Below are 15,812 nucleotides of genomic sequence, written 5' to 3' on the forward strand. Positions count from 1 at the left end.
TTTTTTTAAACCTAAACCATAAATTTTGTAGTTGTGGAATGTTTGCAAATAATTATTCAGAATAGGAATTCAGAAGAGTAGATATGATAGATAATCATATATTTATCCATAATAATACAATATAAAAAATCAACAGAACAAATAAAACACAATTCACAGGTAAAAAGGGTTGCCAGCTCAGCATAAAACTCTAAAGACCAACAGCTCCAGTAGTAATAGAATCAGAATCATTTATTCAACATAATCATCATGGATAAACTTGTTGAAGGTCAATTTGACATTTTTGAATCTACTTCATTTCACAAAGTGAAGAGAAGAAACTGTAAAGAAACAACAGAAAAAATTACAAGAATATAATAATTATTCAGAGTTGTGTACAATGTACAAATGTAGTAAGAAAAACAAAACATGATTTTAATAATTTATTTCACTGAACAGTACATAGGTATATCTACAGAGTTACACTTAAACCGAAATCTAGACATTGTAGCCGACGATGTGGCGCTTGCCGATGCATTCTCCAACGAAGAACCAGAAGAGCACCTCAGCGCCAACCAGGGTGTTCACTGTGGCCTGCTTGACGGTCTGATTTTTCCACGCCCCCGACTTGGCACTCGACAGGAGCTTGCCAATACCAGCTTTAATCTGAGGGATCTCGCTCAGTTTGGGAGGGGCCAACTCCACCCGCGCGTACTTCATGAAGATTCCTAACTTGGGGCGAGCCTGCGCCAGTGCCGCTGAAATATACAATCTTTCATTAGAAAATGACAAATTGCTGTTTGAAGTTACTAACATAACCTATCTGTGCCAATGTTAAAGGTTACAGCTACAATGATACAGAGTGGTAGTTCAGTTCTGACTTTGATACTCGTTTTAATAAGGGATTCTGTATTGATCAGGAGGGTTGGAAACAATTGATCTTACGGCAGACATTGACCCTCAAATTGTCAGAAAAATTACTAGAATTACATAACTGGAAGAATCAAAACAACAGTTGTACAACTTCGAATCGAAGATGGTAATTTAATATTTAACTACTTACAGTTAACCATAGACGCCATTTCGATATATTTAATTAATTAAAACAAATGAAGTACTAAAAACAACCCCAAATTTTTGATTTCGGAAGGAATTGGACTAGCTGTCGACTGTCAAATCCAAAACGTCAAAAACGCATTTCAGTAGCGCCATATATTTTTCAGTTTTGAATACTCGAATTTTGAGTTTATCCGGCCGCTGGAATATCCGGATTTCCGGTTGTGAACGGGGGCAAAAATATTTTAACAACGGCAACATTAATTTCTACAAGGGTTGCCAGTATGAGGGTTCTTTCCATGGTTTTAAGGAAAAAATATCACTGGAGAAAGATGTTTTTCATTGTTTTAGCCTATCCAACTTTTTCTTCACTTAAATAATAGACATTTGACGACTTTTATGATTATGACTTTGGCTATTTGCTGGAGATATTTGTTGGGCACGGTAAATGTTTGTCATGTACGATGGAGTATGGTGTGATATATTTTTCTGAAGTAAACATGTAAGTGTAAGATATAAGATTTTCACGTTGTAAAGAGGGGTATTTTTTTTATAAGAAATGGGGGAATTCTAAAATACACGGCTGGCAACCCTGCTTGCTACGTCGATCGTTTTCTGTCAAGAAGAGCCGGCGATAAATGTGAAGAAAATTGTGTTTCGTATTAAATTAAAGCGTTTATCTTAGTAAAATAGTGTTAAGATTGTAGAGTCAGACTTAGTTCTGACCTAGACCTCTTCAAAAATGAGTATTCGAGGTTTGTAGCCGTATTTTGTATTGTTCTTATATCGGTAGCGTGGCGCTGAAGATATCGGCTTATTTTTATTCTATTCTGTAATAATTAGCCGTGATTTTTATTTAGGTTTTATAACATATCCTATTGGTCCTCAAAATTTGCTATGAATATCTCATGTTGTGTTAAAATTTGGGTTTAATGTTTGGGACACGTCACTGTTGATGATGGGCCACCGGCCGCCTTGTTTATGCTAATTGATTAAGGTTATAGAAAATAGTTATAGGTCATATAATTGTACACAAGTAACATACATGTTGTAGATAAAAATAAATGCATTGATTGTTATCTGAAATTAATAAAAAACAGAATTCACAAACTGCTTATAGGAACCATATCTGAACTATGATTAGGTACCTACCTGTTTACTGTTATAAGTTTTTTATTACACTTATATCACAGCTCCTTAATGTACTGTGCTTTATAGATCTTATTACTGGTTAATAAATTACACTATTTTCATATTATTAATTTTATTACCGATATACCTGATACAAAATCTGTTGACCCTAAACACCTATGGCTGTCATGTGGAATCCATGCACAATAATGTTATTAAGATTGTAGTTCTACTAAACATTAAAAAGTAAATAAAAATAAAAAAAGTTATTATTATTTTGTACAAAACATTAATTCTAACTGTAGTGCTATGCCAGTACTTAACACAAAACTGCATTCATACTATTTTCTTTTGCCCATTTATGGGACAGATCATGCTGCCTAGTAATCAGCAAGCTTTCTTTACATTGTAAGTTGAATAAGTGAAGTTTTCAGCAATATATTTATTTCTCTTTTGTCTCAATTTTTATATTGGCTTGTTCTAGGTCTATTGTTCCTCGTATTGAGTGTGGCAGCCATCAGTCATGCGAGCATTCTACAAAACACAATAGACCTTAAGAAGCTACAGGGGATCCTCCAGGAGGGCGTCAAGAGCAAAGACATCTCCACACTATACTACTCACTGAAAGGACTCCAACTGTTGAATGCTAAAATACCTGATGTTTGTCAGGTAATGATAATATTTATTTCATGAATTATGCCTATTCTATTAATGGTGCTCACTCTGAAAATTAATTTCAATTTAGCTTGCCAGTTCCAATGATAGATCTATCTCTTTCTTACACTGATTGTAAGTAAAGGACAGCAAGTTGTAAATTAAATTAAAATAAATTGTTGTTTGGCTGTTTTATTCTAGCTGTGGTTTGCCTGTTCACTGTTAATGTTGAACCTACATAAATGTCTAATGTCTATCTATCTACTCAGCCTGTATCCACCTACTGCTGGGTATAGGCCTCTTCTGTTTCATGCCATCCTTTTTGGTCCTGTGCAAGTCTCATCCATTTCTTTCTGGTGTACCTCACATTTAACTGATAATTACAGTCATAACAAAAATATAATAAAAATATAATGTGTTTGTTCCAAACACTACAATGAATAAAAAAAATTACAGTCCTTAATGGAGTTAATCATTTCAGGAAATCAAAGCATTCAAGTTTGACACCTCAAACTTGGAGCAGATCTTCCACTTGACCAATGCAGCAGCAATCGCAGGCTGTGTCAACTTCCTAAATCCACAAGTCCTGGCTGGACCATCAAAGTTTCTAGATAAGAAGGATGCGACCATTGCTGAACTGTACCAGTCGGTGTATGCTTTGAAAGCTCTGGGTAAAGGAGCCATCTTCAACAAGGATGAAGGTTTAAAGAATCTCATTCAGTTGTTGAAGAAAGATGATTCCCCTTCTAAGTGAGTACTGTTTTTCTTCTAAAATACAAAACGAATATAAAAGATCATTTATTTTCAATAACCTTTAGTAGCACAGATTTCCAGATACAATAGTTTTAACTTAAAGTTTGCATTTTAAAAGGACTTTTGGCTTTAAATTCAAATAATTTATTTAAAAAAATAACATTTCATTTGTGTTAGCACTATGCCTTATTCTATGTTAGTAAGACCACAAGGGATCATTAGAGATCACTAACATACATAAACACTTGTGCTTAGACTATTAGTGCTCCCACTAGCCTGATCATTGCCAGTGGTTTTGGATAGTCGTGTGATAGATGTCTTCACAGCAATTTTGTATTTTTTTTTGTTCTACTTGCTACTTACAGCAGTATGTAAAAAGTTTTTATGTGATACATGAGTGCTGGCATCCCAGTAGCCGCTGTGAAGCGTGACTCGCGCTTCATGATAAATAGACGTGGCATCACGACTGTACCTGGTAGGCAGAGGTGTGTAGTATACACACCCAACTTTCCAACTATGTCTGAGTCTCATGCGATAGGGGGATATTGTCATTAACTGGGTGCAAATCGTGGAAACCTGGATATTGATTATCTAAACCAATAGAATGTATTTATCGCGTGACTCGCATCTGTCGGTGGCTGTTGTGCTACTGGTGCACGTTTGGTGAGGTCCACCTACCATGAACTCACCTCGTGTGCCCTGCAGCTACGGGTACGTGTTCGCGCTGTGCGAGCACATGGGCTGCGAGAGCTGGACGGCGTCGCACGCGGAGGGCGTGCTGCTGGCGGCCGACGAGACAGACGCGCGCGCGCTGCACTTTGAGGGTGGGCTGCCCACCACCGCGCTGCTGCTGGGGACCATCGCCAGGTGAGTGGCGGAGTGCTGTCGTAGCGGTAGTTACTCTACATACATACTGTTAACATATTAGTATAAAAACACACAGATTGATTTTCAAAGTTAGTAATTGTCTTAGTCTTGTGAATTGTCAATAAATGTTTCTTGTTTCTAGTAATAGTAGTTTTGATCTTTAAAATCAGTCTGTGTGTTTTTATAAATGTTCACAGTTCACACTATCTTTTAACTCATATTATGTATTTCTAGTCTACGAATAAAATTATAAGTAGTATTTAAATCCAATCTGGGAAATTGAGTTACATTCAAAAATAACTTTAATGATTCAACTAAATAGATATGCCACCCCTTTTTTAAATTTCGCAAAACTCGTCTTAGTGGGCACCCACGGAACCCCATCCAAAATTTGAGATTCCTAGCGCCTGTAGTTTCTTGATGATTTCATGAGTGAATCAGTCTGTCGGTGACCTGTCGCTTTTATAATTATTTTATCGACAGGTCGTACAAGACCCTGAAGAAGCCGTCCCCGCTGTCGGAGGAGCAGCGCTACAAGTTCGCGCAGTACCTGGTGTCCCGCCGCGTCGTGTCGTCCGCGCGCGGGGCCGCGCTGCTGCTCGAGGCGGCGCTGGCGCTCGGGGACGATGACGTACTAACAAATTTTTTTCACCCCTAATACAACATTGCCCACAAATCAATGTATATTGCAAAATTTTTGTATTTAAATAATTATATTAATTAGAACACAAACATAAACTAAACTAATTGACAAGTCATAATAATTCTATGCAAAATCTGAGACTGTAGCCCCGCGGCGGGACATCTTTCGTGGCACGGACCATATTGTTTATCTTTTAGTCTTCATTTTGTAATAACACTGAAAGTTTAAACTTACAAAAAACTATCAATCTTAATTAGAAATGTCTATTATCACTTAAATTTTTCGTATATCTATTTATTATTAGAATAGACACTGGTGGCCCTAGCAAATAATTAGGTGGTGCGAGACCTCGAAGTGGCGCCCCTCAGCCCCTTAAAATACAAAACCCAGTGGCTCCCCTCTAGATACGGGGCTACTGGCCAGGGTGGACAAGTCTTGTTGATTTTGGCGCCCCCCCTATTTCGGCGCCCGGTGCCGTCGTACCGTTCGCAGCGCCCTAGGGCCACCGTTGAGAATAGAGCCATTGTCATCTAGATTCCGATGCCATTGACGATGTCCTCCCAGCGACAGAATGGTCTTCCTTTGTTTCTTTTGCCGTTTCCTATGTATCGATATATTTATGTGGTTCGTCTCCATCACAGCCAACCCCGATCAGCATCGCAATCAAGGGCCGCAAGTACATCACATCAGACGCCGACACTATCGAGTTCACAGTGTCCGACCTAGTGGGGCGCCCTGTGCGCGGTCTCAAGCCTGAAGAAGTAGTAGCACAGTCCGGCACACGCTTGGCGGACGACGTCGTAGTACTGTCTAAACAACCGTTAGTACAGAAGCCCGGGGAACCGACCACTTTTGTCCTGAATTTGAGCAAGATCAAAGCCCAATACGGGCTATACAAGATTGCTCTAAGTGCAGGAACGAAGAGTTCCATAGTGAATGTGGCAGTGTTGGGTGAGATTCAAGTCAGCAGCGTGGAGGTCGGGTTGGGTGACGTGGACGGCACAACAAGCCCGAAGATCACTACTGTGAACTACCCCAACAAGCTGACGGATCATCTACAGGCTGATCATCTACAGAAGTGAGTAAACTTTTGTCTTAATTAAACTAATTTTATTTGCTGAATTCATTGGTTTAGAATTAGATCACTTTTGTCTTTAATGATTACTTGCTCTAACGGACTCTGCGGTCCAGTGGTTGAGCGTTGAGCTCACGATCCGGAGGTCCCGGGTTCAAATCCCAGTGGGGACGTATTACAAAAATCACTTTGTGATCCCTAGTTTGGTTAGGACAGTACAGGCTGATCACCTGATTGTCCGAAAGTAAGATGAACCGTGCTTCGGAAGGCATCTTAAACAATTGGTCCTGTTATTAATTACTGATGTAAGTGAGTAATTGTTACATGCGCCATGTCAGGGGCCTTTGGCGGTTCAATAATAACCCTGTCACTATGGTTGATGAGGTTGGTAATCCACCTTACAACCCGCACGATAGAAGAAGATAGGATAGGATTCCTCCGATAGAATCGTGACTTTCAATGAATTAAGCTTCTGTAGCATGATGTACTATGCCATCGGCAGGGTGTCCCTGAAGTTCTCGGTCCGCGACAAGTACAACACGCCCGTGTTGGTGCAGCAAGCGTTCGTGCGCGTGGCGAGCACCAAGGGAGATGACGAAACCATCTTCGTGGCCGAGCCCGATAATTCCAAGGCGTACAAAGTTGAACTGGTAAGTGATAAGTATGTTTTCTAATGTGCTTTTCATCTATACAGGTTGTTAGTGACATGGTAACGAAAACTTTGAGGTTCGGGATTCAGACCATGATTCTGAGTTGATATCAAGTGGAATTTTCCGTCGCAAAAGAATAAACTGAAAATATTTAAAATAAATCCTAAAATCATGAATTTTCCGACAGGAAATTCCACTTGATATCAATTCAGAATCATGGTCTGACTCATCCCCTTCAGTATTCGTTATGATGTCACTAACACACGGGTAGCAAAGTTTGTATGAAACTTCTATAATTTTAATAGTAGGGGTCACGCGAACGATGTCGCTGGTAACAACTAGTTGTTTTCAAGACTAACTTAAAATTTCTAATTCCTAAACACAGACGAATAGCGACATAAAATCAATGACATTTTGTTTGCTACTAAGAAAGAAAGTTTATTCAGAGACTGTGAGTGGGTTTTGTTTTCTGTGAGTTTTGGCACTCAATAATCAACTGCAGAGAGTATAAAGAGACTGCTTCCATGTTTAGTTTTGTTCATCGTGAAGGCTCAGTCCCATTCCAGTCTAGTACATAACGATATGAGTTCCAGATTAAATAAACAATTAATCCAACAGAACGTGGGCAACATCGCGAAGCACCTGAACTTCGCCTCGGGCGCGTACTCGCTGACCATATATCTGGGTGACAGCGCCGTGTCCAACCCTATCGCTTGGACCATCGGCAACCTGCACTTCAACTTCGGCAAAGACGCTTATGCTGTTGGTGAGTAGAGTAATAAAGCACACCCCTGACTCGCCATAACCTCATTTTTACCGAGTGCCGCCTTAGCACGTAAGTGCGAACGAGACAGATACACCTTAGGGGCTTACGGTCAAGACTAAAGTCAGAGGGGGTGAGGTAAATCTAGCTCTTCGGCGCCTAATACAATATGGTGCGGGGCGGAGTGTCCGTATAATGTAAAATTCATATACATTTTCTGGTTATTTGCTTACCTCTGTGGGAAATAACCGTAGAGTTTATGTTATGTGTTAGGCATACAAATTTAAAAATACTTTTTTATGACGTTTCTATGCACTTTTTTTGCAAGGTTTTTGTTTCAAATAGAAACAGTCAGATCTGAGGTTACTCTAAAAAGATAGTTTCCTAGTTTCAAAAAAAATTTGCTTTTTGTTTACTTGTGGCCTTTAGATGGCCCATTAGGGATTACTGGGGGGTTAAAATGGCCACATCGAAGCAGTTCATCTTAGAAAGCGATGTTGCAATTTGACATTTGCGCGTATAAAAGTAAGTGCTCAATGCAAATAAATGTCAAATAGCAATATTGCTTTCTTAGATGAATTTCTTCGATGTGGCCATTTTAACCCCCCAGTAATCCCTAATGGGCTATCTAAAGGCCACAAGTAAACAAAAAGCAACCTTTTTTTAAACTTGATATGAGTTTGTATAGACCGGTAATGCGACTTAACCAAATACTACAACAGGTATTCGATAAAACAACAGGGGATGTAACAGGCCACTTCGAAGCAATTCATCTAAGTAAGCTATATTGCTCTTCAGATGAATTGATTTGATGTGACCTTTATAACCCGTCAGCACTTTTGTAAAGCGACTTAGCCACCCCGTAACAAATGTCTGCCGCAGGCGAGCCCGTGCCCGCGTCGGGCGTGTCCCGCGGCCCCCTCCCGGAGATCGCGCACGAGTTCCGCTCCCCGGAGGCGCGGCCGCCGCGCGCCGTGTCCGACGTGTTCGCGTGCGCCTGCGCCGCGCCGCTGCTGCTGCTGCTGCTGCTGTGGGCCAAGCTCAGGGTCAACCTCGGACACTTCCCAATCTCACTCAGCGCGCTCGTCTTCCATTTGTCGCTTGGAGGTAGGTTTCAACAAGTTTTTGTATCTGCATTGTTCAGAAACGAAAATAGTTAATACATTACAACCTATTCAAGTGAAATACTTTTTCGTCAAACGAAGGGCCGGCCATCTTGATCTAGTGGTTGAGAGTTAGACTCAAATCCGGAGGTCCTAGTTTCGACATATTACAAAAATCACTTGTAATACCTGCTTTCGGTTAGAACACTACGGGCTGATTACTCAATTGTCCGAACGTAATATGATTCGTGCTTCGAAAGGCACATTACGCCGTTTATCCCAATGATAAGAGCACGTAATTAAAACTTAAACTAACTTGGCAATGTTCCTCGACAGGTTCACTAGCGCTATACGGCGTGCTGTGGCTGAAGCTGTCGATGTTCGAGACGGTGCGCTACCTGCTGCCGCTGGGGCTCGTCACGTTCCTGTCGGGACACCGGCTGCTGCGACGCCTCGTGCAGGACAAGCAGACACGCTAATGTACACCGCAGCTTGACTACGGGACACTTGGCATATATTATTATTATTGCGTATGGCAGACAAAAATAAAATATCCTGCGTGGATCATATATCCAGCTTATGCTCCCCTAACCAAGTCTCTGCCGCATTCGTCACACAATGCAGCCCATATATTAGAAATTCTTAACGGAATGCCTATTCGGCCGGACACAAACCAGCTCTAAAACTAGTGTCGTCCTGCTCTTACAATAAGTGCAAGAAAGATAGCTAGTTTTAGTGCTGTCAAAAGTGATCGATTTACTACATTTTATAACGTAACAAGTAATCCGTTGTTGCGCTCGTGGTAAGAATGTTGTACCCGTCCCTCTATTTCGTTAACATGAGTCTTGTATCTGCCTAATATTAGGCTAGTTTCCAACTAGTCAAATCAGTTACTTTTCAATAAACGCCATAACACAAAATTACTACGGAATTTGTATGAAAAAGCACACTGTGACGTCATAGAAAAACGTAATAAAATGAAGGACTTATTATTACGTTTTTCTTGATTAAAATTCATAAATAAGCTAAGTAAATAGAAAAAATGAAATGTTTTTCGTTAGTTTTAGATCTGTCTGTATTTAGAAATCAGAATTTCGTAATTTATCTTGAACCTAGTACACGACCAATTTAAGGCAAAATTAGTCACAAAAAAGAATGATTTCAGCTTAGTCATCTATAGATGTTGATAGCCGCGCACAGCTGCTCACCAAAGCTATTTTTTTGTTGCTTAAAAGTTTTTTATTACTCAATTAGAATACCACAAGCGTCCCGTTGTCAAGCTAAAGTTAGAATTAGAGTAGGAATAAGCGTGTCTTCGCCCGACCGCACAACCAAAGGGTTTATAACTTTTGGAGTCAACAAAGTGCATTTTATTTATATTATGTCGTCACCAGTGTTACTTTTTATGTAAGATTTGTTTGGGTATGTGCAAGTGTGACTTATTCCTATTTTATCAAAAATATTTATAAGCAATTCATTATCACCATTCCTGCATTTTGAGAACACATTTGGATGTTGTGTTTTATATTTAAGTGTGTTCTTTAAAGGGCATAATTTCATCTATAGATTTTTTAATAAATGATGTGATTCGTTTCCAATCGTTTCTTTGAAGTGAAGCGTGAATTCCTTAGAAATAAAAACACTAAATTCTGCAAAATAGGTAATTTAATTAGAAAATTTTGGAAATGTTACTAAAATTATATCACACAAAATTATTAATTTAATCATCTAAGCAATGATTACTCAACCCCGTAAGTTGACATTAGCTAACTTATCGATGGACATCCAGAATATCATATATTATTCTTAATTAGGTACACAATTCATTCTTAAAATGTTAAAGGATATCTATTACTAGCGCTTCTCTTGTAATCACAGATCAATCGTAACACTTCGTACATTGACGATTCACCTCTAGCTACAAAAGTAAACTAAGCGCCTCTCAATTACATCTAGATAAAGCTTAATATCTAAAGGCAAACTGTTTGTAATATAAGACAGTTGACTAATAAACGAGTCTTCAAAAACAAGAGCAGCTTTCGCGGCACGACTACCTCGCAGCGCGAATCACATCCAGGGCTTCGACCAATGGCCGTACGACGTATATCTACCGTAGGTAGCATTCGCTGCGTCTATTGGTCAAAGCACTTGATATAACTCACACTAAGCGCGGCGGGGCTGCCGTGCAGACCCCGCTGAGTAACATATCTACCTCGGTATACATATTTAATATCTATTTTTACATTTATTGCTATGGAGCCAAATATCTAAAGATTTTTTGGTAAAAAAAAGATATTTTTTTCTTCTTCTGAAGACAGTAATAATTGTCTAAAAGGCCACTTGTTCCTCAACATTTATCCTATTCAATCGACCGGGTCTACCGGTTCTTACGTTCAATACAAACTACAGAACATCAAGGGAATATTTAGTTTCAGTTGTATAACTAGTTCCGTCTCTGTCTTACACTCGTCGTAAGTGAAGGACGGTACTATTTTACTGCTATCGGACTAAACTAAAACTATTAAATTGTTCTCAGTATTCGACATAGTTGTGATGGTTATACATTGCATAACGACCTGTAAGCTGCGTAGTCAAATGGAATGGGTCAGATCAGAATTTCAAGGTCAGAAGTAGATACTAAATGTCAATAAGCATACTTGAATTATTGCAATTCATAAATTGTTTAGATTACGCAACCTAAAGGATCTTGTGTCAGTAGAGAATATTGCGAATAAATAATACTGTATGTCAGAAATAGTAGTGAGTCAGTTCAAAACTCAGCGTCTAACGTGAAGACATTGTCCATGTGGTTGGCCATAACGCCGTACTTCTGGTACTCTCCCACCTTCTTCTCGAAGAAGTTGGTCTTGCCTTCCAAAGAGATGAGGTTCATGAAGTCAAATGGGTTCTTTGTGTTGTAGTGCTGCAAGAGGAGAATATTATTTAATAGAGAATATGAGACTGAAGATTTGGGTTACATTTAAGGTCAAGCAACATTTGTCAGCTACGGGCTTAGCACCGTAAGCACGCGACTCTTTCTCGCCGCGACAGAGATCGTCTGTCTCTTTCTGTGCAGTACTGTGAGAGTGACGGGTGACGTATGTCGAGGCGAGAAAGAGTCGCGCGCTTACGGTGCTAAGCCCGCTGATCGCACTTTCCTATACTTCTATCCTTATCTGTTACTCAGAACCGTTATTTGCTAGAGCGAGAGAACTAACGCACGCGATAGCATGCTATAACATGCTATCAATATCTGTGGCAATCGCATGGAATTCGATTGCTTCGATCCGCTCTTGCTTCCTCCACATTTAATAATGGTTTCATAAACGCACGCCGGTTCAGAGATCGTACTAAACCTTTTCTAAGGACATCCCCAATTAGGTTAATGTATATCCTTCAAAACATACTAGTGAGTACAAGACTATAAATAAAACCAGAAGTATCTGGCCGCACCTTTTCAACATCTTAGAATATGGTATGTGCAGTGTATACAAACCTTTTCCCCAATAAGGTCAACGAGCAGCCTATCGGCAACGAACTCTATGTATTCTGACATGAGGTCACAGTTCATGCCGAGCAGGCGGACTGGCAGCGCGTCCGTGAGGAACTCCTGCTCGATGACGACAGCGTCCTTGATGATGGAGAGGACCAACTCCTTGCTCGGCTTCTGCACCAGGTGCTTGAACATCAGACACGCGAAGTCTGTGTGGAGGCCCTGTGAAACATGTATAAATTTTAGAATAGAATACTTTAATTGCAATAACAGTGCAAAGTTACGACAATAAGTATAAATTGGACGGTATGTTGTCCCAGCTAAGCAGAAATTAGGTCAGTTATTGCAAGAGCTTAGACTGGCGGTATCAGTCATTTTGATGTTGTGACTGTGTTGATAGACTGATAAGGTGTCAAAGCCTATATTACTTAGATAAGCTATACGTGACTACGTGAATGAGCCCAGTAGATAAGATTTTAATGACTCGCAGTCGTTTAGGGTAGGGACTTTCCACGGTACGTTCGTCAAAAACAATATAGATGGCACTGTACAAATTTTCCTTTAACCTTCTAATTTCGTGGATAACAGATACACGCACGTTTTATGATTGTTTTTTTGGATATAAATGATGACCCTTTTTATTACACCCAGGCATAATTCGATATCCAGAGGTTAATTACTATATGACGAAACCCTTAGCACCACCTTCCCTCCTGCGACCAACAGTGTTGTTTTGAAGATTATGATAAAGGTTGATGGAGGTATTTGGGCTAGTAGCCCGTTCGGAAACACAGAATCACCAGCATGGAGGAGTATGCTCCATACCCCTTCCGGTTGATTGAGCGGAGTTCTGTGCTCTATTGGGCGGGACATACATATATGGGCTATTTATGTATGTTATGGAGGTATTTGTTTCCCAACCCACAAAAAATGCATGTCAGTAATACAAACCTCGTCTCTGGAGATAAGTTCGTTGCTGAACGTAAGTCCAGGCATGAGACCGCGTTTCTTCATCCAGAAGATGGAAGCGAAACTGCCGGAGAAGAAGATCCCTTCAACCGCGGCGAACGCCACGATGCGCTCGCCGAACGTCGCGCTCTTGCTCGCGATCCACTGCAGCGCCCAGTCTGCCTTCTTCTTCACACAAGGGAGCGTCTCAATTGCGTTGAACAAGAAATCCCTGGGAATAGAAGAAGTATTTTTGAATTAGAGTTAACATAAACATTCTATATACGTCCTACTGCTGGACACAAGCATCACCTCAATCAACTAGAGCTCCATGTTAGGAGTTATATAAAGTATAACCTAGTGGTTGTTTTTATTTGTTTTGTTTCCTTTTTTGTAATTTGTTTTTCTTTCTTATTGTTTATATACATAGTTATATTGTTTTCTCGGCATATAGCGCATTAGGTAACCCTGTGGGAATGCCCCAAGCAATAAAGTAACGAATAAAGGGCGCACAATAAGTTCATGTGTTGTTATTAACTGAAAGATAGAATAGAAACTACACATTCATCAATCATTTCATACACTTTTACCCGTTAACAGTTTATAGTCATATACAATTTGATCAGTAAACAAACCTACATACATACAGTAATAACTACTAAAACATAGTCTTGATTTTTTGTTTGCTACCCATGATAATCGCCGCGTCCTTGACAATGTTTATTGTATTCAGTTCAGTCAATAGGTATTAGTACCTATTTTTTACGCAGTTAGGTGTATTAAGTTTAATGTTTCTCTCAAATACACACAAATAACCCAAATCAAAATGGCGATAAGCAACTGAAATTCTAATTATAGACTAAAAACTGTTAATCAACATGCAACCTTATTAACATTTTAAATAGTACATGAATGATAAGTAGAAAAAATTGTGCCATTAATTAGGTATAATAGTTAACTATGAATGAGTAAATAAGATATTTTTTACACACATAATAACTTATTACTTCTAATTAATTTAAAATGTCTATTTATAAAAACCTACCTCTCGTTGGGATCTCTGATGTATGTGTCAATAAGCAGAGAGTACATTTCAGAGTGTACATTCTCCATAGCAATCTGGAAACCGTAGAAGCACCGGGCCTCCGTCACCTGCACCTCCTGAGAGAAGCGCTCCACAAGGTTCTCATTGACGATGCCGTCTGATGCAGCGAAGAATGCCAGGACGTGCTTGATGAAATGCCTTTCACTATCCTTCAGTGACTCCCAGTCTGATAAATCCTGTATGGAGATTTTAAAGCTTTAATTAGTCATTCTTATAAATGTGATAAAGGTAAGAATAAAAGAAAACTGCTAAAGGTGAAGCAATGCATAATAATTGCTATCATAAAACATAAAGGACATAAAAATGTTACTAAATTTGTAGCATATTTTGTTTTAAATATTGATTGACTTTAATGTTGATATTGTCTTACAACAGAAGTAAGCTGACATATAATATAAAAGGTATGATGTAAAACAAGGAAACAAGCTACATATGGATTGCTACATGAGGAAATAATTATGAAATATTTTTTATTCTATGACTGAAAGAATATGAGATGTTTTATTTATAGGTATCTTACATAGAAAACTGCTTATTTATTCCCTACTCTTTCAACTGCGCATTCATTTCAGTGTGTTATGTTTACATTAAAAAAGTGAATATAGGTTACTTTTGACAAGTCCACTTCCTCCACGGTCCAGAAGGAAGCCTCCGCCTTCTTGTACATCTGCCAGATGTCCGGGTACTGGATCGGGAAGATAACAAAGCGCCGAGGATTCTCACGCAGCAGGGGTTCCAACTGAGGGTCGAATGCTGGAGCTTTCTCTTCCTTTTCAACCTCCATTTTATCCTCATTTACATTCTCATTTCGTACAGCCAATACATTGTTCTTGACTGGAGACTACGAACAAAGAAGTACCGGTAAGATTTATACGGAATACGTATACAAAAAACGTGGTGAATAAAATGTAATCAACATTAGGTACCTTGATGTGCACATTTTCCAAGCCGCTGTGAAGGTTTTCTTTCTCGACAACTGGGGCCATTATTTTTGTTTAATAGTTTTGTTTAAATAAAAATTAAACTATTTAGTAACGCGCACGTTTCATTCAATAAACTGTGAAATTATGTTTCTGGCGTTTTCCACTGTTCGCACTTCACACTCGGAGATCGACAACGACGTCACTGACTGAACGCAGCTGGCTCAATTTCAGGCGGGAAATTTGTTTGTTCCGAATTAAGACTGTATCAATGACAAAGATGAAATAACATAGTCATTCTGTGAAATAATATCTCAGAATATTGCTTTTAAATGTACTGTCTATCAGTTGAAAAACATTACTATCATATTAGTATATGATTTTGTTAAAATGAAGAAATTTAATGAGTTTATAAATATAGAACAATACAGTCATAAACGCTCGACTACGATTCGGAAGAGGTACTGCAAGTTCATTGAACCATTCACAGCTGTTTTGTCTAAAAATAGCGGGAAATAATTTCTCCCCACCTTCTCTGCAATATAATCGAAAAAATATTAGAAATTTACAACAAACTTACCTTAACTTTTAATACTAGGTAACATACTGTAATATAAGTGTTTAGACATCAAAATACATACGAAAAATTTTGCAAATTCGTTACGAAATAAT

General features: G+C 39.1%; 3 protein-coding genes across 3 annotated transcripts; 1 reads left to right on the plus strand and 2 right to left on the minus strand.

Moving 5' to 3' along the window:
- Positions 1-409: 409 nt before the first annotated feature.
- On the minus strand, positions 410-1,184 carry LOC126371688 (ATP synthase subunit g, mitochondrial). The gene is made up of 2 exons (XM_050016987.1): positions 1,043-1,184; positions 410-737 (listed from the first exon to the last, which is right to left on the minus strand). The coding sequence occupies exons 1-2, from the start codon at positions 1,059-1,061 to the stop codon at positions 478-480; spliced, it is 279 nt and encodes a 92-aa protein (XP_049872944.1). The 5' UTR covers positions 1,062-1,184; the 3' UTR covers positions 410-477.
- Positions 1,185-1,629: 445 nt separating this feature from the next.
- LOC126376131 (dolichyl-diphosphooligosaccharide--protein glycosyltransferase subunit 2) lies at positions 1,630-10,267 on the plus strand. Its single transcript, XM_050023309.1, has 10 exons — positions 1,630-1,790; positions 2,651-2,835; positions 3,302-3,570; positions 4,279-4,440; positions 4,924-5,071; positions 5,725-6,161; positions 6,661-6,808; positions 7,427-7,574; positions 8,454-8,678; positions 9,011-10,267. The coding sequence occupies exons 1-10, from the start codon at positions 1,778-1,780 to the stop codon at positions 9,151-9,153; spliced, it is 1,878 nt and encodes a 625-aa protein (XP_049879266.1). The 5' UTR covers positions 1,630-1,777; the 3' UTR covers positions 9,154-10,267.
- Positions 10,268-10,321: 54 nt separating this feature from the next.
- LOC126376143 (ribonucleoside-diphosphate reductase subunit M2) lies at positions 10,322-15,424 on the minus strand. Its single transcript, XM_050023337.1, has 6 exons — positions 15,147-15,424; positions 14,831-15,061; positions 14,161-14,396; positions 13,119-13,347; positions 12,171-12,389; positions 10,322-11,597 (listed from the first exon to the last, which is right to left on the minus strand). The coding sequence occupies exons 1-6, from the start codon at positions 15,204-15,206 to the stop codon at positions 11,445-11,447; spliced, it is 1,128 nt and encodes a 375-aa protein (XP_049879294.1). The 5' UTR covers positions 15,207-15,424; the 3' UTR covers positions 10,322-11,444.
- Positions 15,425-15,812: the final 388 nt, after the last annotated feature.

This window comes from Pectinophora gossypiella, chromosome 2 (genome assembly GCF_024362695.1).
Source record: "Pectinophora gossypiella chromosome 2, ilPecGoss1.1, whole genome shotgun sequence".
Classification (NCBI taxonomy): domain Eukaryota; kingdom Metazoa; phylum Arthropoda; class Insecta; order Lepidoptera; family Gelechiidae; genus Pectinophora; species Pectinophora gossypiella.